The sequence below is a fragment of the Tursiops truncatus genome, chromosome 2, assembly GCF_011762595.2.
Source record: "Tursiops truncatus isolate mTurTru1 chromosome 2, mTurTru1.mat.Y, whole genome shotgun sequence".
NCBI lineage: Eukaryota > Metazoa > Chordata > Mammalia > Artiodactyla > Delphinidae > Tursiops > Tursiops truncatus.
Window position 1 is genome coordinate 172,210,358 of NC_047035.1, and position 19,569 is coordinate 172,229,926.

The following is a 19,569-nucleotide window of genomic DNA, read 5'->3' on the forward strand; positions in this document are numbered from 1 at the left end:
ACCGATGCCGGGAAAACTTGTTCTACATAAAGTTCCACTGTAGTAAAAGTTGTTGAAATACGAGCTACCCTGTAATACAAAAAATACGTCTTATTAGGAATAGCTGAACGTTATGCCGTAAAGGAAACATTCTTGCTACGGCTGCTACTCTCTTATCAAGAGTTCAGAATCCTAAGGAAATGCTTGCACGTCCAAAATGGGATATTAAGACTTCTCAACTCTACAGAAAGACGGAAGAAGCAGTTGGCAAAGATGAAGCCAACCCGGAGCCATAAAGGGAAAACTTCGGATTTGGAAGTGGGTCGATTTGGACCCAGGAGCCCAGGCCAGCTGCAGATTCGGGCGGGGCCGCAATCCTCGGGTCACCGGCGGCGTTTCTCTGCTGGCTCCACGTCACTGCCGCCGTCCAGGGCCTCCAGCGGTCGATGGGGATGGGAGGTCCTCAGTAGACACTTGCTGCCCGGGGCCGCGCGAGGCCTTGACAGATTTCGGGCGTGCAGGGGCGGAGAGGAGCCTCCCGCGTCTCCGAGGCGAGCGACCTGTTCCCGCCCGCGGGCTCGTGGGGCGCGGAGGGGCTGGAGCTCGGCCGCCGGAGAAAGGAAGCCCCCGGGAGCGAGGCCTGGCTTTCGCGGCTTTGAAAACTTTCCAGCGCGCGTGCCACGGCGACGCGCAGCGGCTGCGCCGGGGCCCCGGCGGCCCGCGCCTCCCGCGGGCAACTTTTCGGCCTTTCGGTGGCCTGTCACTCTCGCCGGCCGACGCGCCTCCCCCTGGGCTCGCGCGGCCGGAGCGCCCTCCCTCTCGGCGAGGACCTGCCCCAGCGCCGGCGGCTCCAGTGCCCGCTCGCCGCTCGCCCTGCCCGCGCCCCCCGCCGCCCGGCTGCCCCGCGCCTCGCTCGCAACCTGGCCCGGCCGCGCCCCGCGCCCTGAGCGCCGCGAGCCCCGGGCGGCCCCTGCAGCGGGGGGCGGGGAACGGAGGAGGGGACCCGCCGCCGGGGGCCGGCTGCTGGCTCCCGGCCGACCGTTCGCCAATGGTCCAGAGCGACCTGTCCAAGTCGCCTCCCACAGCGGCGGCGGCGGTGGCGCAAGAGATCCCGATGGACCTGCCGGAGAACGCGGCTCCCGCGGGGGCGCTCGGAGCGGCCGCACAGGTAGCGAGATCGCCGCGCCCGCCCCTTTCTTTGTGAGCCGCCCGGGCGCCGAGCTCCGTCTCTCCCGGCGCCGCCTCTGCCCGGATCCCTCGCCCGGCCGCTCGCTCCGGCCTGGGTCTCCCCCTCCGCCGCCTTCTCCTCCCCCCGCGCGTGGCCACCCCCTTCTCCCCTGCGGGCGCCGGCGCCCCTGCCCCTCTCCGCCTCCCGTTCCCCCCGCTCCCCCCCCCCCCCCCGCGCCCCGGGCTCTTCTCCGGCTTCCATTTTCCTCGGCTTCCCCGAAGCCCGAGGGAGGGAAGGGGCGGGGGAGACCTCGGGGTCCTCGGAGGCTGCCGCGGCCAGCCCTCGTCGCCCCTTCCCGGGAGAGGCACATGGAGAGCCATGGACCAGGCGAGCGGACTGGACCTGCTCAAGATCGTGAGTGCGGGGCGGGGTCCGGGAGGGGCTCGGCTTCCGCAGCTCCGCTCCGACGCCGACCCCGCCGGACCGGCTCTGAGCCGGGGTGGGAGTGGGGGGCGTGGGAGGGGACGCTCCGCCCCTGCCTCCCCCGTGACCCGCCTCGGCACCTGGGCGTTGCGCCGCGCGGCCGGCTCCGCTCCCCTCGTGGCCCTGGCCAAGGCTTGCCTGGACCCCTCGGCCCCTGCCGAAGAGAGCGCGCTGGGGACGCGAAAGTTTTCATTTTTCCCTTGGCCCTGAAATGTGAGCCGTCTCGGGGAGCTCCGGGACCACTTTCAGTATTAGCGGTTTCTGGGGAGATTCCGGTTTGCTGCTCGTCGTGAAATAGGAGATGTCAGTTGCAGGCGCTGGGCACGGATAAGGTGGCTTTTACGGAAGGCTTTGGCAGGTACCGTTTGGATTACAGACGCCTCCAGTTCTCAGCGGTAAGGAGTCTCTCAACTTCTATCCTAGCAGGGAAACAAGACTTGAGACTCCTAACGGTGGGCTGCTTGGCGAGTCGCGGTGAAGAGGTCACGGTTACCTTTCAGGCATCACTTTTTGGAGAAGTGTGTCTTCTTTGCTTAGTGATACTGCCTTGTTGATTTCAAGCCTCCGTTTGCTAGATTGGAAAATGTGGGAAGATTATGTAGCTTTATGTTTATGTAAAATTTCTAAATACGTAATTTATATATTTTATATTTGTATATGCTCGAGAGAGCGTGTCCGTCTTCTTTACTGTAGTTACGGGGGCAGGAGTGGGCCACAGTGATGATAAAGTGTTTTGCTGCTTTGTTGTTTTGGTAGGTGGTAGAAATAGACTGCTATAGCTATGTTGACACTGTTAATAACGTTGGTTCTGGTGGCATGATCTTGGAGCTTTGTTGAACTTCCTTTTACCACTGGGAGTTAAGAGTGCAGACTTAAAACACATCATTCATTTGGATTTGGGATGGAGGAAAAATGTAGAAGGCAATCACTTGTATCGTCAGAAATCCATGTCTTTCATAGAAGAATTCCTTTCTTTCCTAGAGGTAAAACAGCTAGATTTTAGTCAGCCTCGGGCAGTTTGGCTGCACAAGCCCAGCGGGGGCATGTAACTAACCACCTACATTTCCATCTAGCCTCTGCCAGGGGACCTGAATTCTTACCAACCCCTGTCACGTTTGTTCTAGACTTCTGATTTTATCTAGATACTCACCAGGTTACGTGAGAGAGAGAGAAGTGTACTCGGGGACTTCTGTTATTCTAGGATGAAGGTCTTGAATACTGATAGAGGAAAGGACTTTTAAACCCGCTTTTCTCTTTGATCTTCCTTCAAGGGTTTTTTGGGGTTTTGTTTTGTTTTGTTTTGAGTTTTTATTCTTAGGATAAAAATAGAGTTCCTGAATTCCTGGAGATCAAAGTTAGGGCAGACAGAAAGCATGACTGCATTCAGATAAGAGATACTAATTTACTTTGTGATTTATGTAGTTAAACGTAAGGCAACAAGTATTTGTGATGCAGCTGCCACACGGAAATGATTCAGATACGAGAAGACACACTTTCTGCCTCCAAAGAACGTACTTTCCAGGAGCTGCAAGGGTGACAAAGCGATGACAGTCGTACAGCATGGGACGCTAAGAGAAGTACTGAATCTTAGATGGTTGCAAAGGAGTCGAGAACACAAGTACTCCATTTGGAGTAATCTGTAAGGGCTTCATGCAAGAAGCGGCATTTGAGAAGGGGTTTGAAGGATGGGTCAGATTTCAACAGACTTTCAGAGAGATGGTAAGGAGCTATTCAGGACACCAAGTCACAGCAGTTAGAAGTCTGATACGTTTGTAATCCCAGTTTGGAAAGAGCGTGGACAGGTACAGATTGGGCATAATCAAGCAGAAGTCTGACAGTTTGTGGCAATTTGAGGCCACATCTTGGAGGCTTTGGAACCTGCAATGTATTGAAAAACAGAGAACCTTGGAAGAGGTTCAGGGAAGGCGCAGTATAAGAGCTCATGGGGAAGATTCTCCTGGGAGTGTTCTGTAAGGTGCTTTGGGGTCTTGGGAGTCTAGAGGTGGAGCTGCCAGAACGGAGATTGATGTAACAGTTTGGACAAGAGGTAATAAGGTCTAAACTGAAAAGAGAGAAAAGATAATAGGACAGAACTACAGATGGACGCATTCCAGAGACCCAGGCCACAGGAATTGCAAGTGATGGAATGAGAGAGGGAGGGAGGAATGCATATTAGAAGCGGGGAAGAGGTATAAATATTCAGCTGCATCAGCGTCCAGCTCCTTGCTCTCTCTACCTTCCAAAAATGAAAGCAATCTTCCTTGAATCGTGTTCGTATCACAGCCATTATTTGTGGGAAACATTGCCTTGTTTATTTGAGACCTAATAACTCGTGACATCACAGCGCAGTGAAAACTTGGCAAGGCACGTCTTCCATGTCTCTGGGCCGGCCAGGCCAGCAGTAAAACGGCCTGAGAAGAAGAGGCTGTCTCTGGAGCATCTCTCTGTTTTGTGACACCAAGTCATAGTAATTCTCCTGAGAAATGGAATGTTCATTTGCAGACAGTGTCTCTCAGCAATCATGGGTTTTAAGAATCCTTTCTCTTTCACCTCTGGAGTACATTGGGAGTCCTGTATGAGCAAAGCAAAAGCTGGAGCTTCCCAGACTGCCCATTGTTCTTTTTTATGTCACAAATCCTGCCTAGGGAGGGGGCACCCTCATATACTCCAACCCCTTCCCCCCCAGCACACGGTCATAAACAAAATAGATCTATTTCCTACGTGAGAAGTGAGTGACAATCTAACTGCAAAGTCCGGAAAGTTCAGGTCTAAACACATTGCATCCCTTTTTTAGGTAACCTGCTGAACAGTTTCAGTGCAAACGTGGACACAGTCTGCCTCCAGAGTCGAGGTGCTAACTGAACGCTGTCCCTCCAAGTCTGTACTGTCCACCACGGTAGCCACTCGTCACACGTGGTTTCTGAGCACTCGAAATGTGGCTAGTCTGAACTGAGATGTGCTGTAAATATAAAATACACATTTTAAAATAGAGAAAAATACAGGTGAAATAAGTACACAGATTACAGATCAACTAAAAATGCAAGTAAACTAAAAATATACAATACAGATTTCAGAGACTTCATAGGAAACAAAGAATATCATTCTGCATGTCATTAGTACACTTACATCCACTGTGCGTCACAAGGGTAATATTTTTGGTATATTAGGTTAAGTCAAATACACTATTCCAGTTCATCTGACCTGTTGCCTTTTCACAGCGCTACTACAAAATTCCTCTTATGTATATGACTTCGATTTCTATTGGACAGCGTTAGTCTAAAGTACAGCGCTGGGAATTCTCCAGGGAGTTGGCCAGATCTGGATGGAGGCTGGGTGTATGCAAAATCCGGGTGAAGGGAACTGAGTCTAGGATGGCAGCAGAGGAGGAAAAGAGTGAGAAGGAGAGCGGTAGCTCAGCACTTCAGGCCTTAAAGAGACGGTAACCAGCACCTGCCATCGCACCTGGAGGTGAACAGGCAGTAAGCAGACGGCCTGTTTGCTTTGCTCCTGGCAGCGGCCTGAATCGTGGAGCCAGGCGGTGCTTTATCTGAAGAGAGCGGCAGCCCTTCCCCCCAGGTCAATACCACTTTCCAGAAACTTTGCCAGACACTTCCGGGTCCAATTCAGTCTTTGAGGTCTCTCAGCATAGTGCACGTGGGTACTGGCTTTTATGTTTTGCTGCCCCCTTTTCTCCTGACCCCCATCACTTGCCCCTTCAGTGGGATTTTGCTCTGATGCTGCCCGGGAGAAGTTTTAAAACCTGCTCATCAGAATTTCTGAGTGTGTTTTAAAATGCGAGACATAATATCTGATGATTTGAGTGATTGGAGGTTGAGTTAGCCTTGTGGTTTTATGTTCCCGTTCTTTTTGTCTTTCCTTTTGTGTGAAGAATTAGTTTACCTGTTGCTCTACCTGATTGCACTGAATTATGCAGTCTGTAGCCTCGGGCCTTTCAAGAGAAGCTGAGCAAAATATGTTAACCCTGAGGGGGGTGGGTAGCGGGTGGCCCTCTTTGGTTCTGTGACCATGGGGACATGTCTCTATCCTACCAAGAGTCTGTGGCACACACGGACTTTCACAGTAACAGGGAGTTCGGGTTAATGATGACACCTTAATGAAGTGACTGGGTCTGTCTTAGAATTCTTTCCAAAACTGGCTGGAGGTATAGATTGTGAAGAAGGTAAGCTTGGCCCCGGGCATCTCCCGCCCTGGCCTCGTCCCCCCTCCCTTCTCTACCTGCAAGACCCCCAAAAGAGCGCTATTTATGCTGCTTCTTGAGTCCTTTCTGCTTTTGTGTAAACTGATCCATATAGAGAACTTGATTCCCCTCTTTCTAGGGAAAGAATCTCAGTGACTTCTCCCCTAGTGAAAGATCTGACAGCCTCATTCACGCTAAACTGTTGACAGATGAGGACATTTCGTGTCTGATTCCTCTCCATATTCCTCTCCAGTTAGTTTCGGCTTCCTTCGCTTCCGACTCTAAAATGAGGAAAGTCTGCAGTTCGAAGGGATAAATATCAATGAATGCTGATCAAGAGGGATAGAAATTAATTTCAGGCATCAGCATTTTGCTCACGGGGAGCAATTCATAGGTAGGAGAACTGTCACCTTATTCATCAACCACAGAAGCGACATTTTTAAAGCTGCCCCCAGGGGCCGCCAAGCCAACTTTGTGTGCAAGGCTGGGCTGAAGTCTCCACTTAACTGGCAGCTTCTGTAATTAACTGTTACCGTCTACTTCAGTCATACAGAAATGAGATTTCAACCACCTGTGGAAGTGTGGCCATTTATTTGTTGATTTTTAAGATTACAGTCCAATTTGAAAAGTATTTAGTGTCAAAGAAGACAGTCATTCACATGAAACTGATATTAACATCCGGATGAATGGTGGAGATCTTTTTAATAAGTCATTTATATATTTGTGGCCATTTCTTTCTGGTTTCTGAAATCTTACTTAATTTGGCTGATGTTTTAGGAGGAGTAAAGGAATTCAAACGTATGGTTTTCTTTTTTCCTATTTGCTGTGGTGACTTCACTGGTTTTTTTAATTAAGCTGTGTATAACCAAGAGGCAATTGAGTGGGAATCAGTGACTTTTCAGACTGTGTTCCATAAGGATGTAGGGGTCTGCATACATCATGGAGAGTATTATGGGGTACACTTAGCCCTCCGGACATACCCCCTGTCTCTTCTTCCTTTTACTTCCTGAAACTCTGGCTCTAATTATTAATTGTTTCATATATCAGATGTTTATATACTTAGTGTTGTTAAAAAAAATTTTTAGAAACCCCATTAGTCATAAAAGTAGCGGCATTTGAAGTAGCCAATTAAGAAAACTATACTTCTTTTCCCCATTTAGGCAACTAAATATTTGAATACTTAATCTTTCCTGTCTTTTATTATTTGGGTGAGGGTTGGGCTTCCCTTTTTTAAAAAAAATTCCTTCGTATGAAACACTCTGGTCCTTATTTTCCAGAATTTTGAATAACCAATACACAAGTCATTTTAGTCAGATGGACTTGATTTTAAATATGCATGGAATTAAAGGCAACTTCATTTGGTAATGGTGGTATAAATTTTCACCAGCCTTTTTTAAAGTACATAGAAATGGACTATTAAGTTTGCAAAAGTTGCTTTAACTTTGCTTCTTCTTGATCCTGGATATTGTTATAAAAAGTAACTAGTCATTGAGGTGTCATTTTTGACAGTTAAATTTTTTTTAAAAAAGGAGACTATAAGAGAGAAATTACTGCTGAAATTAGTAAATAGAATAGAGGTGTAATTAAGCATATCTATTTTGGTTTTAAATAAATATATATAATGAATAGGAATTTGCTTTAACATTGTTAAGCAGAAACACTTTGAATAAATCATCCCTCCTGCATTTCAGTGATTGAAGAACAAGATATTTTTTCTCAGAACTATCACCAGTTTGTGTGCAATTCCGTATGCCATCATTTTTTCTGTTTCTTAGTACGGTTGAAACCTGTTTCTTAGTACAGTTGAAACCTGTAATAATCCAATGTAGACACATTGCATTGGTAGCTAAGTACACCTGAAACCATGTTTGTGAACAGTGTTCCCAGGGGCCTGGAAAAATTAAAGTGACTTTTTAAATGTGTCTCATTTTTTTGCAGAGAACTGCAGCCTCCCCTGGGACTGGCTGTCTTAAATATTGTGTGGTTCTCACAGTGCCTGCCGGGCAATGTCAGCAGCCATGAAAAAGTTTATACTCCAAAGCAGCTGAATAGTAGAAACATACTTATCATTAAAAATCCGAAATAAGTGATAATGATGGAATTTCAAAGAAGCTTTTTCCATCCATGTCCAAATGATGCTGGAAGGACACGGGGATATTGGGATGAGAGAATATTTCGTCTTTGTTCTCAAAAATAATTTATTATTATTGAAGGTACACAGTGTATGTACATAGTGTATGTACCTATGTACATAGTGTATGTACCTATGTACATAGTGTATGTACCTATGTACCTCCGAATGAAGGTACATAGTGTACTTGACGCAGATTTGCTCTCACCTTCCCCCAAGGAAACACGTTAGGCCTTGAAAATGCTTTCAAGGTAATAAGTATTTTTCCATATGGAATAATAGAAAAAAGGTTTCTTTTAATTTTAAGGAAACTTTCAGACTTTAAACGTTGTAGGCCTTGGAAGACACATTTGTCTAAACCTTTCTGTAAAAATTGGAAAAGGAAGACCATTGTTGAAAGAATGTTATTTTTCAACAGTTTACGGAATAATGTTTACAGAAGTAAGAAGAATGTGCTGTTACGTGAAGAGAACCTTGTATTATGAAAGCCCAGCCTAGATTGTCTTTCCTTTTATGAAGCCGAGTTAATTAAATGCCATGGAAACACATTTGTATTATATAAATCGCTTCGATACTTGGAAGAGAACAAACATATTTAAGACAAATTTTTGCTTTCAAATTATACCACCCCCTCACTGAGTGCAAATTCATCTAAATTGCTCACAACACAAATGTTTGTAAGAGATTTCGGCTTGCCTAAGTGCTACGTATATTATGGTTTATAAAATATTTCCATTTTAATGAAAACCATACGAATGTATAAAATATAACAAAAGTCTCATTTGTAAAACCTGGACATGGTGCTTTTCAAAAAAGCAAACTTGTAAATTCTGATCGTCTAATGAAGTCTCTGTGGGCCGGATCCCTCTAAACACGTTATACATTTTAGCCCAGTTTTCCTCCGCTCTTCTCACTCTTATGTGGGTATCACTTTTTAAAATATTATTTTGAGTCGTTACCGTGTGCTAGGTCTTATACTAAATGCTATAAATACATTCCTTCATTTAATACCTAAAACCACCCTGGGAGGCAAGCCTTAATAGCCCCATTTTTTTTTTTTTTTTTTTTTTTTTTTTTTTTTTTTGGTACGCGGGCCTCTCACTGTTGTGGCCTCTCCCGCTGCGGAGCACAGGCTCCGGACGCGCAGGCGCAGCGGCCATGGCTCACGGGCCCAGCCGCTCCGCGGCATGTGGGATCTTCCCGGACCGGGGCACGAACCCGTGTCCCCTGCATCGGCAGGCGGACTCTCAACTACTGCGCCACCAGGGAAGCCCAATATCCCCACTTTTAAGGTCAGCTATAGTAGGATTCCCGCCTGTGTATATTTATCTGGAAAGCTCGGTGTTGAGCTATTTTTCACTTATATTTTAATGTGTAATTTTCTCAGTAACTTTATCCATGCCTAGAATTAACCGTCGATGAATGCATAGTTTAGTCTTCGTGTTGCTCTCAGTGTAAGCTGTAGGTATATTAGAAGAAGCAAGTTCATTTGTAGATGTTTGTGCTTGGCCCTACCCTGTTACTGAGACAAATTGTCTTACCTTTAACATCCTGTTCTTAAATGCTACCTTCTTCTTCTTATTATTACTATTCCATAACATTTATTTTTTGCCTTCTCAGCAAAATAGTTAAGTGGTTAAAAAGCAAGCTTTTTGGATAAACAATAGGGTCCTACTGTCTAGCACAGGGAACTAAGTTCAATATCCTCTGATAAACCATCATGGAAAAGAATATGAAAAAGAACATGTATATGTATAACTGAGTCACTTTGCTGTACAGCAAAAACCAACACAATGTGTAAATCGACTATACTTCAATAAAATTAAGAAAAAATAAACTGTGCTGAAAACCATGCTTTTCCAGAGCAGTTCCTCAGAGCTATCTGAGAGGCTGTCTGTCTTTCAGGCTATAGTCCTCGGTTTGGCTCAAATAAAACTCTTTTCTACTCCTATTAATAATAATAAAAAAAACCCCACAATCTTTTCACTTCATATTCAAACATTACACCAATGGGCCAGAAAATTGTACAAAGTATTTTAATTTTGTATAATTCGCTACCACTTCTATAGCTGTTTCAACATCTCTCAAAACATTCTCTAGATCCATCCAATAATGTGAAGAGTTGGCACCAGGCTTCATTCATATTCCATCTAGATCAGTCTATCTGTCTATCAACTTATCTATCTACCTATCTATCCGTCTGCCTATCATCTATCTCTCAACTATCTAATCTATCTACCTATGTAAAGGTAATCAGAATTCATACTGCCAGATGTTCCACAGCCACCGTGTGCAAGGACCACCCCAGTATAGGAACACCTGTGGAATTACAAATTAAGACATGAAAAGAAGCAAACACTGGCTGTTGAGCGCCCCTGGGAACAGTACTTCATTATGCACGAACCTACTGCCTTCATGCTCTCTGAAGGGTTCTGACCAGTTACTCTCCTCTCTCAGTACAACGGCCACAGTCCCTCCTGCACAGAAATGCTTATTTTTTTTTAATGCCTTATCTTTAGTGGCCATTGCCTCTTAACCACAGATATGCTAACAGAGAGCATAAATTGTTTTAATTCACCAGTTCTGAATTGCTTTTTCCAGAAACCTCTCCTCCCTATCAACTCACTGAATTGAAATAAATATTTGTGATTCCACCAATAACTTTTTAACATTTTTATTTTATTGAAGTAGAGTTGACTTACAGTGTTGCGTTAATTTCCACTCTACAGCAAAGTGACTCAGTTAGACATATATATATAATATATATATATATATGTATATATATATACATTCTTTGTCATATTCTTTTCCATTATGGTTTGTCCCAGGAGATTGGATATAGTTCCCTGTGCTGTACAGTAGGACCTTGTTGTTGATCCATCCTACATATAATAGTTTGCCTCTGCTAATCCCAAACTCCCACTCCATCCCTCCCCCACCCCTCTCACCCCCCACAACCACAAGTCTGTTCTCCATGTCTGTGAGTCTGTTTCTGTTTCGTAGATAAGTTCATTGTGTCATATTTCAGATTCCACATATAAGTGATATCATATGGTCACCAATAACTTTATAATCATGCCCATATGACGACAATCATTCTTTGTCTTGATCTAGAACATTGTCTAGAGCTAGGTCTAGATTCCTGGGTGAGAGTCTAACAATAATCTCATTTGTCTTTTTGTCTTCTTTTTTGTAGTCATATGGAAAAGGAGCCAGAAGGAAAAACAGATTTAAAGGATCCGATGGGAGCACTTCTTCTGACACTACCTCAAATAGTTTCGTTCGCCAGGTAAGGGTGCTCTTAAATTCATGGTTTGGAGAAGTCTATGAACATGAATTCACTTTTGGTTTTTTCAGAGGTGGTCTTACAGCGTCATCCCTATGATTTATATAGTATTATTGTACTTGCTTTTAGTTGAAGTGAAAGTTGTGCCGTTGAATGTCCTAATTAATATATTTAAATTTTAAGTGAGACCATATGTGTCATAATTACACTCTCCTGGCAAGTTGGGGAAAGAGAAACGCAAACTTCATTACAGAGGATTTCTTCAGAACGGCATGAATGAACCCCAGGAGAAATGATTCCAGGCTTGGGGGGTTTGCGGGGGGTGGGGGTAGGGAGACAGGCGGTGGGCATCCGTACCACCAGCTGTAAAGTTGAGATACTGGTCTTCCTCCAGCAGGAGTTTTCTTCTTCCCACCTGGGGCTTGTATTGTAGAAGAGAAGATTGGCTCTGCTCTTGAAACGGTCGGTCGAGGCTAGTAAGGTCAAATAGAGCACATGGTATCTTGGAGGCATAACTGAAACTGCTTTGGAGACAGAGCCTTCATCTTAGTTAAGGTGGATTCCTGCCCAGGAGTTTGGAACTGCCCCCTAGGCAGTGTCAGGACCCTTGACATGGAAACGCTCTCATCCGTGGTTACAGAAAGGACTTTCATTCCCAGAGGACGAGTAGAGGCAGCCAGATCTCAGAGGATAATAGGCTCCAGGTGAGGCGAAAGTCTCATCAGGCGTAGGTGTGCCGTATCTTCATCTGATGCTTCTGGGCGGAGAGGAAGTGGGGGAGGAGCGTGCTAGAGAGAACCTGCTTTCCTGGCTGAAGGACCACCCCTTTTTGGCTAGCAGGCTCATAAATCATCTCTGGTCTGTGAGCGCTGGCTCCTCAAGACGATGGCTGGCAACTGCAAGAGCTGCTTCCTCTCTACTGGAAGGAAGGCATTTTCCCCACTGCTCTGGGGGTCCTTTCCCCGCGTCTCTCCCCCCAGTTAGTTAGCGGCAGTTCAGCCTAAACATGTCGACCTGTAGCGTCCGTGAGGATTTTGTCCTTGGCTTGTGGCTGCCTCCTTCCATTTTCCCAGCACAGACAAACGATGATCCGCCTCCAGCCATCCATTCCCTCCTTGCAACACCAAGGGCGCCAACGGTAAGTCTGAGTAACTTACAGAAAAAACTTTGGGTGTGGTCTCTGCTCGTTGGGATTGTTTCGGTTGTGGGAAGGTGGAAAGAGACAGCTGGTTAAGAAGGAGAGGAGCTTTTGTGTGGCTAAGAGACATTTGGAAGGAGAAAGGAAGATGAAGCCACGTGAGGGCCCACCCTGGAGCCATGTTCTGATGGTGGCAGAGGAGCTGGGAGGGGTGCGAGGGGCACTAAAGGTGTGTGCGTGGGCCTGGTCTTGTCGTGGGCAGAATTCAGGCATCAGGGTCCTCGGTCTGAGTGAAGAGCCTTGAGAAATAGTGACTTAGCTAAGGTGAGCTTCTTAAAGGAAGGTCGCTCAAGGCCTTTCCCATTTCAAGCCTCCATATTTATTCTGCCTCTGGGACAGGGAGATTGACCCTGGGGAGTAATCATCTCAGGACTGAACGCTGGAGTACCTGAAGCAGAAACAAATAAGCTTTTTAGGACACATAGAGACTGCAGCAAAGCCACACAAAATGACAGGCAGCTGGTTGAAACTGCGTGGAAAGAAAAACCGCTGTGTTTCAAGTGAGCGAGATACTGTGATAGAAATAAATTAGGGCTCATTGAGCTCTGTAAAAATGTCTTTTAAAGGCAGTCGCCGGGTACCATTTTCCAATTGTCTTGTTGGCTGTGAATTCCCCTGGTCCTGGAGTTTTTTTTTTTTTTGGTCCTGGAGTTTTGATAACTTAATCCAGAAGGTTAGGAGGGATTGCTACACTGGGTATGGTAACTGGAATTTGTTTTTCCTTGTGATAATTTCCTTCTGACTTTGTGTTCTCGGTGACGTATGAGATTCTGTGCGTGAAACACAGTTATAAACGATAAAGAGAGCTGCGGAACGGCTTACTATCAATTTAGATACCTATTGCCATGTTTTGGCATGTCAGAAGACTGAAAAAGAAATCTATCCTAAAAGTCTGTCTCCTTGAAACAAAGGTCCGTCTCCTTGAAACAAAGACCCAGCTCCTTGGACCTCAGTAAAATGAGGTGCTTGCTGTGGCCTGGATTTGGGGTTCTGATTATACAGGCATCATGAACCCTGAACTGCCAGCTTGTTTCTATCACAGAAGGAAAACCAGAGTCTTTGGCAAGAATGCTGAGTCAAACACTGTATTTTTCCTTTGGTGATTTAATCTCTGTTCTGTTAGAACCACATTCATATTTTGCTATCATTTGAAGAATAAGCAAAAGCCACTATGGTGTAGCTAAATATTTAACAGGTTATGGTTTCATCAGAGGATCTGCAGAAATGCGGGGTAGGTAGTAACAACAAGTATATGTTAGATTAAGTCATTTGAAAGCCCTCCTTTTGAATGTTTTTTTATCACCAGCAATTGATTTGTTAAACAGGTGACATGCGTCCGTGTATATTACTCGTCTGTGGCTAGGGCATGTGTGTAATTGATATTGGAATGGTGTTTGGTCCATATCACTGGGTTCTATGTAAAAATATAATTCGATTTTATTCCTGCCCTTGAATTAAAAATACTTTCCATATAATTTTGAAAATCTTAGACTTCCATTTTCACAAACTGTATATTATTAAGACTTTTTAAACTTGGTCCTTTTAGGTGCTCTTAATACTAATGAGATTTAAATATTTTAGAGGTTGAAAATGTGAACAGTTTACATAAAGAGAAGGAATTTTTATTTTTTTTAATAACCGAGAATAGGGGACCCTTCCCAAATCCATATGTTGAAGCCCTAACCCCCAATGTGACTGTACTTGGAGATGGGGTCTTTAAAGAGGTAGTTAAGGTTAGATGAGGTCATAAGAATGGGGCCCTAATCTCGTAGAACCAGTGTCCCTACAAAGCAGAGACGCCAGGAATGTGCATGAACACAAAAATAGGCCATTGAGAGGACGGCGGGGGGAGAAGATAGCTGACCCCAAGCCACGGAGAGAGGTCTCACCAGGAGCCAACCCTGCCAGCACCATGGCCTTGGACTTCAAGCCTCCAGACTGTGGGAAAATATATTTTTGTTGTTCTGTTACGGCAGCCCTATACAGATATGTACACAATTGGGCTTGGAAGTAGGCCAATTTTTTTAACTTTTAAAATATTCTTGGGAATTCCCTGGTGGTCCAGTGGTTAGGACTCCACACTTTAACTGCCAAGGGCCAGGGTTCAGTCCCTGGTTGGGGAACTAAGATCCCACAAGCTGTGGGATCCACAAACCAATAAACATTCTTCTTGATATATTACATATATGCTAAAAGACGCACAAATTATGAAGTGTGCAGTCTGATGAGATTTTACAAAGTAAACACTCCTATATAACCGACAGCCAGGTCAAGAACTAGGTATTACCAGCACCGAGGTGCCCCCTTTGACCCTTGCCAATCATTACTCCCTCCTTCCTCACTAAAGGGAACCAACCACTGTCCCTACTTCTGAGACCATAGATTCACTTGGCCTGTTATGCAGATTTTATAGAAATGGTATCATTTTATGTCTGAATTCTTTCACTCAACCTTACCATTGTTATATTCATCTATGTTGTATGTTTCGGTAACTGGTTCATTTTCTCTGCTGGACAGCCTTCCGTTGGGTGAACATCCAACAACTGATTTATCCCCCTACTGTTGCTAGACATTGAGTTGTTTTCCAGTTGGGTTTGTTGAGAGCCATGCTGTGACATGCAGTCTTGTACCTACCTGTGGTCTACATATGAATGCATTTTTTGTTCAGTGAATAGAGTGGAACACTGGGTCGTGTGTTCAAGTCAGGTAAACACTGCAGAACACTTTACCAAAGTTGTGAACCAGTTTTGACTCCCTCAAGCAGTGGAGAACAGTTTTAGTTGTTTCATATTGCCCACACTTGGTATTGTCGATGGTTTTTCATTTCAGTCGTTCTTATGACAGTGTAGTCATAACTTATTGCGGTATTAATATCCATTTCCCTGATAACTAAGCTACAGTTTACGTGTGGCTGGATCTAGGGAGCATTGTGTGATATATAATATATATATTTATAAGTGTATATATATTGTATAAAATATATAATATATATGTAAATTTAGGCTCTGAAAGATCTTATGATATGAAAGTATTTTATTACTCTCTATGGTAAATAGTCCATTAGTCATTGTAATTTGGCCTATCGCTCTTTGTTAGAAAATTATAACTATAGGTTGGAATATGTTGGAACATACTGAATCCATTAGAACATGAGCATGAGTGAAGGCTACAAGTAAAAAGGTAAAAGGCATGGTTTTATTTTTTTCCAACCTTTTAGCTCTGTATTTCTAGCCATCATGTGTTTGTGTCGCTCTAACTAATTCTTTCAGAAGATTCATTAGTCTTAAGGGAAGATTGCTTATAGGTATGTCTCTGCTTTAGGCCCTCAAGCAGGACAGCAGCTGCTGTAAAAGAACTTTTGTATTCTAATCAAGGTTCCATTTTGGTAGTTGACCAGATCATTGTAAGCTCACCAAATAACCCATCTTCTGGTTCTTCACATCAGCAGCCTACTTGAAGTCAGTGATATTTCAAAGATGGGGATGAGAGGATGCCTTCCCTCATGAGCTTAGTTAATTTCCCCCAGGAGGTGGTTTCCATCCTGGAGCTCGGGGGAGGGGCTGAGTCCTGAGCAGTAAGTGTTGCATCATGGCCACGGTCCACGGGGATTGCCGCTGCGTGTGGCAGATATTCATGGGGCTTCCCGTGGACGGACTGTGGGAAACCAGGTTGCTGTTGGTTCTACTCTACGTAAGGTTGTTGCGAAGTCACAGCCTAGCTCACCTGGTATATCAAATGCTTCAAAGGCAGAACTTATTTTTGGAAGCTGCAAGGAGGAGCATAAATTAGAAAGAAAGTTCATTGTGGTTTATCTGTTTGCTTTTTAAGTCTCGTTCCTTTATGTTGCGCTTGAAATGTCACCTAGATGCAATATAGGTTCACTACATGCTGAACTTAGAATTTCCATAGTTCTTTTTTATGTAAATTATGTTAGGAGATTTATTTCAAAGGTTTTTCTTCAAGAAGCAGCGTAGTGATAAGAGCCTGGACGCTGAAGCCGGTCTACCTGAGGCTGGATTCTGCCTCTGCCGTTTGTTTATTAGTTGGCTCTTGGACAAGTGACGTAATCTCTCCGTACCTCCATCTCAGCGTCATCATCTGCGAAATAGCGGCCCCCTCAAAAGTTGGTCGTAAGGATTACATGAGTTAAAACTTGTAAATTGCTTAGAACGGTACCCGCTACCTAATTAATACTATTTAAGAGTGTGTTATTCTTACTTATAAATATTATTACCTATTTAGAACGTTAGTTAAAACCTGAATAGGAAGTAGACCATGGCAGAGGAAGTAACAATAATGGTTATTGACTGTTATGGTTATTTGCTGTATCTTCTGTCTGTGGCTCCATTTTACAGACGAGACCATTAAGACACAGAGCAGTAACTTGTCCACAGTCACACAACAAGTAAAGTTGGAGTCAGAATTTGAATCCAGGGGGCTGACTAGATCCTTGCTGTCCTGGGTTATGCTGCACTCCTTTGTAACAAATGCCGCGAATAAATGAAAATCAATTTCACATGTTTAGTTCTTTCAGCTAAGAAAGACTTGGAGAAAGACTCCTACCAGTGTTCTTAGGACAAACACAAAGTTATTCTTTTAACTTCCTTCCTTGTAGGAAGTTGAGGATGTCTCTAGCGCTGACAGTTTTCCCTGGCATCGTGATTTTAAAAAGAACACATGAAGTATCAGTTCTTTACTTCTTTCATCAGAAGTTGCTCAGATTCCCAGTTGGTGTCACCATTTTAGCAGACTCTGTCATTGTTATTGGTCCTGAGAAGTAGAGAAGTATAATTGGAAGAGTGTTTATTTTTTCCTTTCTCCCGTGAAAGTCAAAGAAACGCAAACTTTCTGGAATTGTGAAAGTCCCTTCTTTCTTTTTTTTTTTTTAAATAAACTTGGAAGTGAACTCAAGTCTGCATCCCCTGCGGTGTCACACTGGTTGGTTTCGAGGTTTGACTGACACTGATGCTGGCCCATGAATCTGGGTAAAGTGAGACGTGTATATACAGCACCTGGGCGTAACATCAGACCCCTTTAGAAATGAGCTTTTGGTTCATTAGGGCTTGTGCTTTGTAAATAGGCACTTTAATTTTAATTTATTGAGGGGTGGAAAGTGTTAAACGTGACTTATAGGCACCGTAATTAGAATTAATGAAGATTCTTGTTCAAATTGTTCATGTCCTAAAAGGTATTTAATACATCACGCTGTGGTTATCTTGGATTTATTATTAAGATAGAAAGATATCCAGGCTGCCTTTGATTGGAGTATAAATTCTCTGTAGGCTTTGGCTCTGTGCTGTGAATAGATCCAACAATAAGAGAACTTCATTTCTCATAATAATAAACCCGGAAAGGCTACAGGTCTTAAAGTCCTTTGCATTTCGTGCCTGGCGTAAATTTCTAGTTGATGAAGATAATTCAGTTTTCATAGAATTTAGCTCTTCCCCCCAACGTCATCCAAAGAAAGGGGGAAAAGAATCCCGGAGATGTGTTGTCAGACATGGAGAAGGAGAGAGAAGAGGTGAACTAGATGTTTCTTTTCGCACCAGTACCTAAGCAAGTAAATTAATTTACTGGAAGAAAACAGGAGGCTAGGAGTAGCAAGGCCCACCTGGCATTGAAGGATAGAACATTTGTGCTGTTCTTTTCAGGAGATTGTGCAAGAACTGCTAACTGTATAAATTCTTGGATTCTGCCAAGGTCAGGGAAACTATGTACATCTGCAAAGAAGAGCCGGTCATCAAAGTTAAAGCAGCTTGTGGGGTGCGGTGAGGGCAATGTTAGTAACTGCTCTTCAGTCCCATTACTTCCCTCTTCTATCCTCCTCTCCTCTTCTCTCTCTTTTTTTTATTTCTTCATTTCCTTAAAGATGTGTTCGCCCTGGCTACGTTTATGTACCTGGCGGTATTCCTAAGATGAACAACAAATGCTAAGGGGATGACTGCCAGTTTGCTTTATTTCGTTGATCCCACAGCCTGGCAGCTTTCATTCAGTGTTCAGGGTACCCCGTGATCTGAGCTCTCTTCTATGCTCTGCTGAGTGTAGCCAGGACTCGCCAACCGTCTCCACTGATCATTTTGATAGATGACCCAACGGTACCAGCTGGCGTCCTTTGTGCCCAAAGTTGAGCCTTAGAAGTCAACAACTCTTCTTGGACTTTGCAAGCACCGTTATTTTGGTGGGGTTCACGGGGAAGAACTTTGCCACTGATCTGGGATTTTGCTCACCAGTTTATGTTGCGATTGTCAGGAAGTAATCCTTTTGCATCTAAGGGCTTCCAGGATACAAATCGGAATGACAAAATGGAATGAACCAAATATTTAGCAGAAGGTTGCGCGACACTTTTCAGAACACGGTATTCTAAACACATTCCACTGCTTTCCAGTACCATGTTCTTGGGGCTGCTTTTTTGGACCTTTTCTTCGTTCAGATTGGCTTTAAATACAAATGATTAATCACAGAGACACACGGTCTATTTTTTTAGTTTTGTTTTGCAAAAGACAGATTAAACTGTGATAATGATTACAGACTCCAGGCCTGCATAGACGGATATGTTTAAGGTTGGATAAATCTTTCAGCCCTTACATACTGGCTTGTTGCCGTGTTAGGCTGTATTCGTCACAAACACAACTATAAATAATAATGCAGTAGATTTATTGCCGCTGTGATTTCCTGTAAATGTCTTTCTGTCTCACTAGGCATTCATTTAGATTTTGTGAATGGCAGAATCTGTCCTGAGTCCTCTGAAGAGCTCTTCTTAAATATATCATATAAAAATATGGAGCTCTTCAAAAAGTCCACTGTTCTTTCCGTGGTGTAGGCCTTTATGTTACTGAGAATGTTTTACTTTTTTCTTTTAGTTGACATGAGTACTTTACAGAGTATTTTTTTAAAGTTCTGTTTTGTCCTTCACCATATCACGAGCTTTAACGTGTCTTTTTCAACATAATTTTTGTAGGAGAACAAGGGCGTGGTTATATACCAACCTTCCTCGTTTTCAGATTGTTTTCATCTATTTGGAACACCAACCCTGTAAACTAGTTTTGATTAGGTTTCCTCATTATTAAAATAATTTTGGAGATGGATGCATTTTTTTATGTTTGCCTACCTTTTTTCCACTGAGATA

At 44.0% G+C, this 19,569-nt stretch overlaps 1 protein-coding gene across 1 annotated transcript in view; it reads left to right on the forward strand.

Annotated features, from left to right (window-relative positions):
• Window positions 1-370: 370 nt before the first annotated feature.
• Window positions 371-19,569, forward strand: part of CACNB2 (calcium voltage-gated channel auxiliary subunit beta 2) — a 402,450-nt gene continuing 383,251 nt past the window's right edge. The window contains exons 1-2 of the mRNA XM_073801728.1: window positions 371-1,147; window positions 11,156-11,248. Of these exons, the coding sequence (XP_073657829.1) occupies window positions 1,028-1,147; window positions 11,156-11,248 (213 nt within the window). The 5' untranslated portion in view covers window positions 371-1,027. The remainder of the gene's footprint in view (window positions 1,148-11,155; window positions 11,249-19,569) is intronic.